Raw genomic sequence first — 10,742 nt, forward strand, 5'->3', positions numbered from 1 at the left:
TCTCTTCTGTTCTCTGCGCTTCTCTCCTCCTCTCTGCGCTTCTCTTCTCTGCGCTTCTCTCCTCCTCTCTGCGCTTCTCTCCTCCTCTCTGCGCTTCTCTTCTGTTCTCTGCGCTTCTCTCCTCCTCTCTTCTCTTCTCTTCTGTTCTCTGCGCTTCTCTCCTCCTCTCTGCGCTTCTCTCCTCCTCTCTGCGCTTCTCTCCTCCTCTCTGCTCTTCTCTTCGCTTCTCTTCTGTTCTCTTTGCTTCTCTCCTCCTCTCTGCGCTTCTCTTCTGTTCTCTGCGCTTCTCTCCTCCTCTCTGCGCTTCTCTCCTCCTCTCTGCGCTTCTCTCCTCCTCTCTGCGCTTCTCTCCTCCTCTCTGTGCTTCTCTCCTCCTCTCTGCGCTTCTCTTCTGTTCTCTGCGCTTCTCTCCTCCTCTCTGCTCTTCTCTTCGCTTCTCTTCTGTTCTCTGCGCTTCTCTTCTGTTCTCTTCGCTTCTCTTCTGTTCTCTGCGCTTCTCTCCTCCTCTCTGCTCTTCTCTTCGCTTCTCTTCTGTTCTCTTTGCTTCTCTCCTCCTCTCTGCGCTTCTCTTCTGTTCTCTTCGCTTCTCTCCTCCTCTCTGCGCTTCTCTTCTGTTCTCTGCGCTTCTCTCCTCCTCTCTGCGCTTCTCTCCTCCTCTCTGCTCTTCTCTGCGCTTCTCTTCTGTTCTCTTCGCTTCTCTCCTCCTCTCTGCTCTTCTCTATTCTCTTCGCTTCTCTCCTCCTCTCTGCGCTTCTCTTCTGTTCTCTGCGCTTCTCTCATCCTCTCTGCGTTTCTCCTCTGTTCTCTTCGCTTCTCTCCTCCTCTCTGCGCTTCTCTTCTGTTCTCTGCGCTTCTCTTCTGTTCTCTGCGCTTCTCTTCTGTTCTCTTCGCATCTCTCCTCCTCTCTGCGCTTCTCTCCTCCTCTCTGCTCTTCTCTTCGCTTCTCTCCTCCTCTCTGCTCTTCTCTTCGCTTCTCTCCTCCTCTCTGCTCTTCTCTTCGCTTCTCTCCTCCTCTCTGCGCTTCTCTTTTATTCTCTTCGCTTCTCTTCAGCAATTTTTTCTTGTCTTCTCTTCTCTTCAACGCTCCTTTCTCTTCTCTTCCTTTTAACTCTCCTCTTCTATCTTATCTTTTCTTTTTAACTCTCCTCATATATTTTTTTTCTTCTCTTCCTTTTAATTCTCCTCTTCTGTCTTCTTTTCCCTTCCATATACTCTACACTGTGTGAAGCTACATGCACATACATATTAATATTCACGCCCACGCACACACACACACACTCACACACACACACACACACACACACACACACACACTCACTCACTCACTCACTCACTCACTCACTCACTCACTCACTCACTCACTCACACACACACACACACACACACACACACACACACACACACACACACACTCACTCACACTCACACTCACACTCACACTCACACTCACACACACACACACACACACACACACACACACACACACACACACACACACACACACACACCTATGCCTTCATTTAGTTGTTTGTATCGTCTTATGTGACTTGTGTGCAACGTTCATCCGTGTCGCTGCGCCCGCCCCTCTCCCGCTCTCCCCCGTCGCCGCCGCCTGCAGCCTTCGGGCGGCAACTCCCACGGATGGTTCTCGAGAGGGCATGAATTACAGCGTGTGTTGAGGATTTTGCAGTTGATTTGCCATCGTGACTTGCATATTGAGCGCGCCTTTCCCAGCCACGCTGTGTTCTTCGTGTCTGAGGGGAGCCCTGAGCGACACCTGGGCGGCCCCGCGCGTCCCCGAACGCCGCTCCGGGCGCCTTCCCTCGCGACGAAGGCCGGCGCCGAGTCATGCATGCAAATCATCTCCAGGCGAGGGGGAGATAAGGCTGCTCGGCCTGCTTATCTGGCTCTCAAAAGAAAGAATTGGGCGTCGGGAATGCACGCAGATTGGCGCGGGCGGAGGTGGAACGAGCGCGGAGAGGAACCTGGTCGCGTGGGAACGGCCCCTCTCCGTGGCACCCGAGCAGCCTCCCCGATAAGCAGAGGGCCACATTCTCCACATTTCCTGCGCTTCGTGATGAGCGGAGATGAAGGAATCCGACTCGGGGTTGCCCGGCTGTGGTTGAGAAAGCGTTTGTTGAATTTGCATTTTGAAAGAAAAAGTGTGCTCGGCGCGCTTCTAGAGGCGGCGAGGTCTTGGAGGAATCGCCAGACCAAGGCCGTTTCCACGCTCATGGGGAACGGCGATCATCAGAGGGTGAACCCCTTTGCCTAATACGCTTTCAAGGAGCCCTCTCTCCGTGCACCCTTTGCCTGCAGTTGGCATTCGAGGATCGACGCCAGCGCAGGCATCCGCGCGTGTGATGAAATCGGAGGTCGCGCCGGCCGAGCTGAGAGCGGCCCTGGCGCGGCGCACGATAAAAAGCGCGGCCGAGTGCGCGTCGCAGGGACGCCGGCGCTTAATTCAACCGCCGTCCCGCCGCGCGCTGCATACTAATTAGTTTCTTCTCCTTGTGTTTACTTTGTCTCATTTTGCCAATCTGCATTAAGAAGTTGAGATTGGAACCCGGACCTGACGAGGAAAGAGCGAGATAAAGTGTTTACTCGTCCAGGTTTCTGGGTATAGAAAATGAAAATGAAACCTCATGTGGTCTGCATTTAGTCAGCGGCACGTTCCCTCTGCGAACCGCCTCCTCCCGGGCGAAGACGACTCCGCGTGCAAGACTCCGGGCGCAGGGAGTTGGGTTTGGGAAAGGGCGAAGGGGATGCTGCGGCGGTGAGTCCACCCGAATGATATTCATAGCGCAATCTCTTGGCTCCAGCGCACGACAGTTTCAGGGCCCCGGCGTGCCCAGAGAGGCGGCAGCGGGGGAGGTGGACCGAGGAGGCTGAGGGCGGAGTGGGCGTGCGGGCGAGAGAGGAAAGCAGGAAATGAGGAATGGGCGAAAGGGCGAGCAAAGAGGCAGGGCGGGCGGAGTAGGCGGAGGGCAGGCCTTGATGGCGGCAGATGACTCGCGGGATAATGATTGAAAGGCGGCTGTCATCTGGGAAATAATTATGAACTGCGATTATTTTCAGATTACGGGAGATGGATGAGCCGTGTTTTGCGACAGCCGTGAAGAGCGAAGTCACGACCGCCCTCCGAGTCGTCGGCTGTTTCCAGGTTCAACGTACAAACGAGGACAATGTTCGCTTTTGCGTTTCTGATGGGAAAATTGTTACCTTTTTATGATTCCAGATCTTAGTTTCTTGAATTCGATGGAATGAATAAGAGAAAGAAAGAAAGCTAGAGGTTGATAAGATTTTAGTGTAGGAAATATTAGTCACTGCAAAGTCATGAAAAAGGCGAGAGGAGAGTGCGTGTCTCGAGCAGAGCGTCCGCGGCCGCACTTGCTCGCCATGGTTCGTGCGGTTCGGGCATCGCGTGATCGAGGCGCACCCGCGCGAATTTCCGTGCTTCGCCCTGCCAACCCCCCTAATCCACTGCCTCACTTATCCACCATTCTCTCATCATTCTCAGTTCATGTCGATTCCGTTCCGTTCACTTCGGCCTCTGATTCCCTCCGCGCTCCCTTCCCCGCTTGGGAGTTGGGACGCAGCGTCGCTCGAGTCGAGGCGGTGCTCAGGGTTGCGTGAGGAGACTAAACAAAGCAGGATTGATATGCAAGGGGCACTATACAGTGTCGCAGAGGCCGGTCTGTGCAACAAAGGCGACCGTAGAGTTCACTATTGACTCTATTGAAGTATAATCCCTTTCATCATACTTCCGCGTGGGTTTTTATCGGCGCCAGACACATTTAGGTCACGGGTAAAAAGCTGCTGGATGGATCTTGGGAAACATCTCTTGCTCTGCGCGCCGCCGCCACGCGAGGTTCGAGTGAGCGCATTATGGTGCACCTGCAGACGGGGCTCGGCCTTGGCGGTGGAGGGCGACCGCAGCGGGCGGGGGCGGGGGGGGGGGGGGGGGGGGGGGGGGGGGGGGGGCTCACGTCCCGTCTTCCGCCGTCGAGCGATAGGGCTTTGTTGCTGCATTTGGCGCGGATGCAAAAGGCGCTGTGAAACATCTTGCCTCGATGGATGTTGGTTGTGCTGGTCAGTGCTAAACTTATATCCAGCTGCACGGGACTAATCTTTGATGATTATAGTATTATTTACATTTTCTATTGGTATCTGCGATGATCTAAATAATAATAATAATAATAATAATAATAATAATGATAATAATGAATAATAACAGTAAATATAAATAGATAAATAAATGAAAAAAAAAGTTAATAAAAATGATGAAATTAATTGTGTAAAGTGCAGCTGTAAACCTAGGACTCTTCGCTCGGATATTTCCAAGGCTGTCAAATTGCTCAAGGTATTTGGTGACGCCACGAAGCGCGACCTCTGACATGCAAGACGGGCGTTGGTCGAGTTGCATTTCAAAATAATTTCCGAGATTCTTTTTCGAAATGCGGAGAACGGCGCCCGTTTAGCGCGACAGCTGTTTATCTTTCGTGGATGCGCTTGGATAAAGAAAAGAGGAGGAAGGGGGGAAGTAATAGGAAAGCGTGAGACTGAAATATTTGGATAAATTAGGTGAGAGACAGGCGAAGAAGAGGGGAAAGAATGAGAATAAAGAAGAGAGAGAGAGGAGAAAGACGGATAGGTAGTAGGGAAATTATTGATTAATTAAGGTTCAGATCCGGCAAGGAAATCCTTGGGAAGGAAGTAGTTGCTCTGAGAACGACAACTGACGAGCGGAATCAGAAGAAAGTGTTCGAGGCAAAAAGTGGTGCGCCGAAGAGGCCGTAGTGAAGATGCCTGACGTTTGCTAAAAGATATGTACGTAGATTTATTTCTCCATCGATCTCTACATTTACTGACGCGCATAAGTACAAGCGTAGGCTTGGGGAGTCAGGCGAGGGCGGGAAGAGGAAGGGAGGGTACGGCCGAAGGAAGGCTTTTTACTCTGCTCTATAATTATCTTTTATGCGCGTAGCTCCTCCCCTATCTTTTCTCTATTTTTCTCTATCTATCTATCTTTCCCATCCTCACCCTCCCTCTTTTTCTCCATCTCCCTCTTCCTCTTTTCTCCTTTTTTCTCTATCTATCTTTCCCACCCTGACCCTTCTTCCTCTCCATCTCCCTCTTTCTTTCTTTTTCTCCCTTTCCATCTCCGTCGTCCTCTCCCTTTCCCTCTTCTCCTCTCCCTCCCATTGCCGTTCTCGTGCCAGAAAAGCGAAGGCACCGAAGGAGCGAAGGAGGGAAGAGGCAAAGCAATTTGATCGTTAGCGCCCCCGTGCCTTGCATTGCAATGAGGTTTTCCGTGTCAATGCAGGCTGAGGTAAGAGAAGGTAGACCTTCGGATGATTTAGCTGTTGACTTTTTTATGGGAATATATTTTTATATACAATTTATCGTCAGACATGCTGGGGTATTAGTAAGCACTGTATATCGTGTACATGGGAGAAGCATGAGGTATAGAAGATACAGCTTTTTGTGTTCCCTCTAAGCCCATTGTTAACTGGGAACGGACATGAAGTACAGCCATCACAGCTGCTCCTGTGTTTCTTCGCGCCGTCAGTAACATGCACTTGCAAGGGGATAAGGCGGAGAATCGCACACCAGGCTGGCCATCAATCGCGACCGCGATTAACCGCGGGTCGTTAGCGGCGGAGCACGGAGGGCGGACGCAGCGAGGGCACAGAAGCAAACTCTCAAACGGCGAATAGCATTCTTAAGTCGAAAGGCTGTTACTAATCCGCAATCATTGCCCGTAATAGCGCTTTTTCCACATATTAACCCGGACCATTTGACAGCGTTATTACAGGGGATGCCCTGTTATTATGTGCTGCTCATGTTCGGAGTCGCAATAAGTACTCTTTCGACAAGCCATTACGACGGTTCTCGTGGCCGGAGGATCGGTTCGACGCTCGCCAGGCCTTCCCTTTTTCGCCCGAGACCTTGGGAGGCGCGGTCGGAGGTGGCAGCCCCGGGACGCGCGGCCGGCCACCTCTGCAGCGCCGTGCGGGGTGCCCTTGGCCGCTTCTTCGGCGAGGAATGGCGGGGCAAGGGAAAGGGAGGGGAGGGGGAGAGGGGAGACAGAGCGGAAGAGAGAGAAGGGGACGGAGAGTGAGAAGAGGGAGATTTAGAAATAAGAGAAGATTAAAAGAGAATGTAAGAAGTGAGACGTTTAGAGGAGAGAGAGTTTTTAGTGAAACTAAAAGTGAGAAGGAGAAGCAGAGAGAGAGAGAGGGGGGGAAGGAACGAGAGAGAGATGGAGAGGGAAAGGGAGAGAGAAAAAAAGTAGTAGTGAGAGGCACCAAGAAAAGAATGCTTGTGCACTTGAACAAGAAGCGATAGAGAATCCTCTTACGGGGCGCAGCATCTGCTTTTATTTCATAGTTGTTTCCCCTGCTCGTATCACCTCGGTGGAATTCCTTTATGCTCGGGGAAACGGCGCTGACACGGTCGCGTTTGTTGAGTGCCCCGAGGAGTTACGGTATTTTGAAGATAGTGTTTGCTTTTGCCATTTCCCAATATCCGAATGTGGAAATTGGGAATGAAAACCATGTACACTAGTGCGTTGGAAAACCTCGTTCATTTTCTTTCGGGTTCTGGCTCCTCTGGCATTGTTATCGTTTTCATTATCGTTCCCTCTTCCTCCTGCAAAAAAAGAAAAGAAAAACGCAAATTGCTGGAAATTAGAGCGCTGTTCAGCAAATGGCCGTCAGACCTCGGAGGATGCGGCGCACGAAGGTCGTCGTGGGCGCGAAGGCCGAGCGCCACGGGGCCGCAGCGGATCGCCGGCGAGTCGCAAACGGATTTCGACCGCTTTCGGAGAGTGAAACCGGAACTGCAGGCGAGGAGATAACGGCAGACCGATCATAGGACTGGCGCGAGGAGTGGCGAGGGTGATGATCAAAGTTTTTTGTCGATTGCCTCGGGAGGTCAGCGCAGACGGCGGGTCATCACACCGCGCGACCCGGAGCCGTGAGCGGCCGCCGATGGATTCGGGATCGCTGCCTCGCCTTTGGCCTCCTGCGGGAGGAGGGAGGAGGAAGGAGGAAGGAAGGAAGGAGGTAGGTAGGAAGGGAGGGGGAGGAGGAGTAATACAAAAAGGAAGAGGAAGTTGTAGGAGGAGGAAGAGGAAGAGGAGGTAGGGAAGGAGGCTGTTGCATGCGGCCTGGTGATGGGAGAGGGTCGTTTTGGTGTGTCGATTAGCAAGACAATTGGGTTGGTAATGGAGTTTGTAGGTAATGATGACGGTAATGAGAGGAAATGGAAAGTAGAGGATTTATGGTAAGAAGCTAGAAAGAGGCATGCGTATTTCAGCTGATTGCGGCATTGGAAAAATAAAGCTTAACCCGAAACGGCCATCCTGAAAGATTAGAGAGAAAAAACAAAGACAAAGACATTAAATCGTGATGAAGATCGGAAATGAAAACACCCTTTTAGTGATCAAAAACGAAAATGTAATTGCCTCTTTTAGGATGATCAAGAACAAAAACGAAAAGGCGACGAAAAGGCCATTTTTAAATGATGAAAGATAAAGAAAGCGCCATTTTTAGATGATATGAAAGACAACGAAAAGGCCATTTGAATGATTATGAAAGCAAATGAAAAGGCCATTCTACCATCGTGCTCAAGGACCGCAGTCGTGAGCATGTGATTTATATTTTCGTCTCGAGGACTGGAGTTTCTTCATTCGCCTGGAAACAATTAATCTGCCAGCCCGATTTGCCATTCGAGTCCCGCGCCGTCCTTTGGCCTCTGAATACTGAGGTGCAATCACTCGCATACCTGATGGAGTTGAGGACCTGCGGCCAGCGTGAGCTGTGAGGTTTTATTTGTTTTAATTCTTCTTCCTTTTGATACGTTTCTTTATTCATCATGGGCGTTTGCATTGTTGTCGTCTTGTTTCCACCGTTGGTATAGAGCTTATTCCAAACGCGGTCGCCGTTTCGTCCCGCGTAATGAGAATGGCCCGCCCACGCGGCCCCGCCCCCCCCGACAGCTCGAGGCAGAGGGAGCCCTGGGTGCTCATGGCCAAGGCTGTCACGACGCGCTGGCCGTGCCGGCGAGGAAGCCCTTCGGAGGACGCCTCCCGCCTCCGGACCAAATGGGGTCAGGCTCATAGCAGCTTTTCGTTTCTTTAGGATGAGCGCATCGTATTTTTATATATAATTCTATTCTTATTATCATTACTGTTATTCTTTGTAACCCCAGCCATTTCCGGTTTGCGAAGAGACCCGAGGCCGGGCCAGGCCCTGTGGAGAGAGTTATTAGAGGTTGCATGCCTATTGCGCATCGGCGGTGCCACGCCAGCTGTAATTACTGTGGCGCAGCGGGTATGGTTTTGTTTACCTGCCCCCGTGGCTTTCCTTCCCTGTGGTGGGCTTATTTCCAAACATGGCTGGGTATTCCGGGCGAGATTGTGGTTGCTGTACTTCCTTGTAGGTTTAGCTATAGCTTCGCTTATTTTTTGTTTATTTATCTGCCAATAAGATTCGTGAGAGGTGGCGAAAGAATTGAATCTGGATGTATAGTGTGTGTGTGAATATGGTTTCCATACATACATGAATAAATAAAGTGTGCGCACCTAAACATGTATTTGTGACTCGCTTTGCGTTAGTATTATTAGTTCCCATAGTTCCATCCAAACCAAAATGAGCGCCGTCTCCGACTCCAAGGGCCTGGTAGGATTTCGGGCCGCGTCGCCGGCTGTGCGTCTGCAGGAGGCGAAGGTCGCGGCCGTCACGGAGGAGAGCGGGGGCTCCGGAGCCTGCGTGGCCGGAAGTGACTCGGGCGGCGCTCTTCCGTGCGTTCGTTAGGGCGATTGGGAGGATCAGCTGGCCATGCCCGCAGTCATCTCTGGTCGGCGACGGCACCGGCCATAACTGCGCCACTACCTGTTGCTCGGCGCACGCTCTCTTTGTTTGTAATTTTTCGTGTTTTTGTGAAGTTAAAACGCGCAAGTCACTTAGATATTGTTTCTCCTTTTCCTTTCCGGATGAACGGACTCGGTCCGATCACTCCTTTGCCTGCAAATAAACTTCCCTTTACTGGTGTATTTTGTGCATTTGCGACTGTCACGTTTGAAATAAGACCGCGACCGGCAGTTCACACAGTTTTTCCCAGACCTGATCACTGGTTTTGTGTCGAAGGAAGACAGGGGGGAGAGGGGGGTATGGGCAAAGGGGGGAAATAAGGAGAAGGAGAGAGAGCGAGAGGAGTGGAGAGGGCAGTAGAATAAAGTAAGGAGAGAGAGAGGAGAGAAGGGGGAGGGAGAGGGAGGGGATGAGAGAGGTTGGAGAGGGAGAGGGATAGCGATATAGAAAGATTGAAAGATAGGGAGAGAGAGAGAGAGAGCGAGGGAGGGAGAGGGACAGAGACAGAGCGGGAGGAAGAGATGAAGAGGAAAAGAGAAAGAAAGGAAAGAAAGATTAAATAGAGAAAGAGGAGGAACGGATTAAATTGCGCTGCGTATTGAGGGTTTAAGGTCAGCACGTAAATAAGCTTTGTTCGAAGGCCGCGAGCGCAGCGCTTCGCCAGCAATCCCCTAAAGAGGACCTGAGCCGTGATGGGGAGCTCTGGCGCGACGGCGAGCGTGCGCCGGGATTTAAGCGCAACCCCGCGCTCTGCCCCGGTGCCTGACGGCGGGTCCTGCAAGGCGCGAGCGAGCGGGCGGGAGATGGGCGCAGCAGGGGCCTGTCTCGAGCTTTTAGGGAAACTGGTCCCGTTTTGGCCGAGATCGACGAAGCGACTCGTTAGAAGCGACGCTTTTTACCCGACGTTTTAGCGTCTCGTTAAGGCGCTCACGCCGTTCCGGTCAGCGATCACACACGATTAAGCGAATTTTATGGCTGAGCGCACCGAGGGGGTGGGGGGGGGCGTGGTTGTTGCTAATCTCCTGCGCCCTCACTCGAATTGCCGCCCGAGTCGAGCCGCGGTCGCCGTGCCTCCAGACGGCTCTCTTAGTTGCCTTGCAGATTGAGGTGGATGGGGCGGGGGAGGAAATGTGGTGCGTTTATTCAAAATTAACAGGTGCATAAATCTCTTCCAATCTCTCTCTCTCTCTCTCTCTCTCTCTCTCTCTCTCTCTCTCTCTCTCTCTCTCTCTCTCTCTCTCTCTCTCTCTCTCTCTCTCTCTCTCTCTCTCTCTCTCTCTCCCTCCCTCCCTCCCTCTCTCTCTCTCTCTCTCTCTCTCTCTCAGCTTCTACTCCAGTTGCAGCACCCACTCCAGCGCCAGCTGTAGCACCAGCTGCAGCTCCTGCTCCAGTGCCAGCTGCAGCACCGACGCCATCACCAGCTCCAGCTCCTCCCTCACCGCAGCAGGAAAAGCAAGAATCCAACAGGGAAATGAAAGATTTGATACAAATGTTGTTCAAGCAGATGGAGCAGATGATGTTCATGATGCAGCAACAGATGGTGCAATTCCAGGAGAGGATTTTTGCGCTCTTCCTCGAGCAACGACAACATCCAGTGGGCCTTGGAAACGGTCAAGTGATGATCGATGGATCAAAATAATCTGTTAAAGTGCATTACCTGGAACATTAACAGTTTACAGAAACGCAAGGCGACCCTCGCTCAGTATCTTCACTCGGAAGATGTTGATGTGTGTTGCCTCCAGGAAGTTAGAACTGTTGCTCGTTATGCAAAAATTGCAGGATACACATATCACGACAAACCTAATATTGCTAATCCTTCTGCAAGAGGACTTGGTATTTACATAAAAAATAGTATCCCATCAA

The 10,742-nt window shown here is 51.8% G+C and overlaps 1 protein-coding gene across 1 annotated transcript in view; it reads left to right on the forward strand.

Annotated features, from left to right (window-relative positions):
* Positions 1–8,657: 8,657 nt before the first annotated feature.
* LOC138861953 (cyclin-dependent kinase inhibitor 1C-like) overlaps positions 8,658–10,742 on the forward strand; it is a 3,806-nt gene continuing 1,721 nt past the window's right edge. The window contains exons 1-2 of the mRNA XM_070122432.1: positions 8,658–8,787; positions 10,241–10,370. Of these exons, the coding sequence (XP_069978533.1) occupies positions 8,658–8,787; positions 10,241–10,370 (260 nt within the window). The remainder of the gene's footprint in view (positions 8,788–10,240; positions 10,371–10,742) is intronic.

The sequence above is a fragment of the Penaeus vannamei genome, chromosome 6 (assembly GCF_042767895.1).
Source record: "Penaeus vannamei isolate JL-2024 chromosome 6, ASM4276789v1, whole genome shotgun sequence".
In the NCBI taxonomy this organism is placed as follows: Eukaryota; Metazoa; Arthropoda; class Malacostraca; order Decapoda; family Penaeidae; genus Penaeus; species Penaeus vannamei.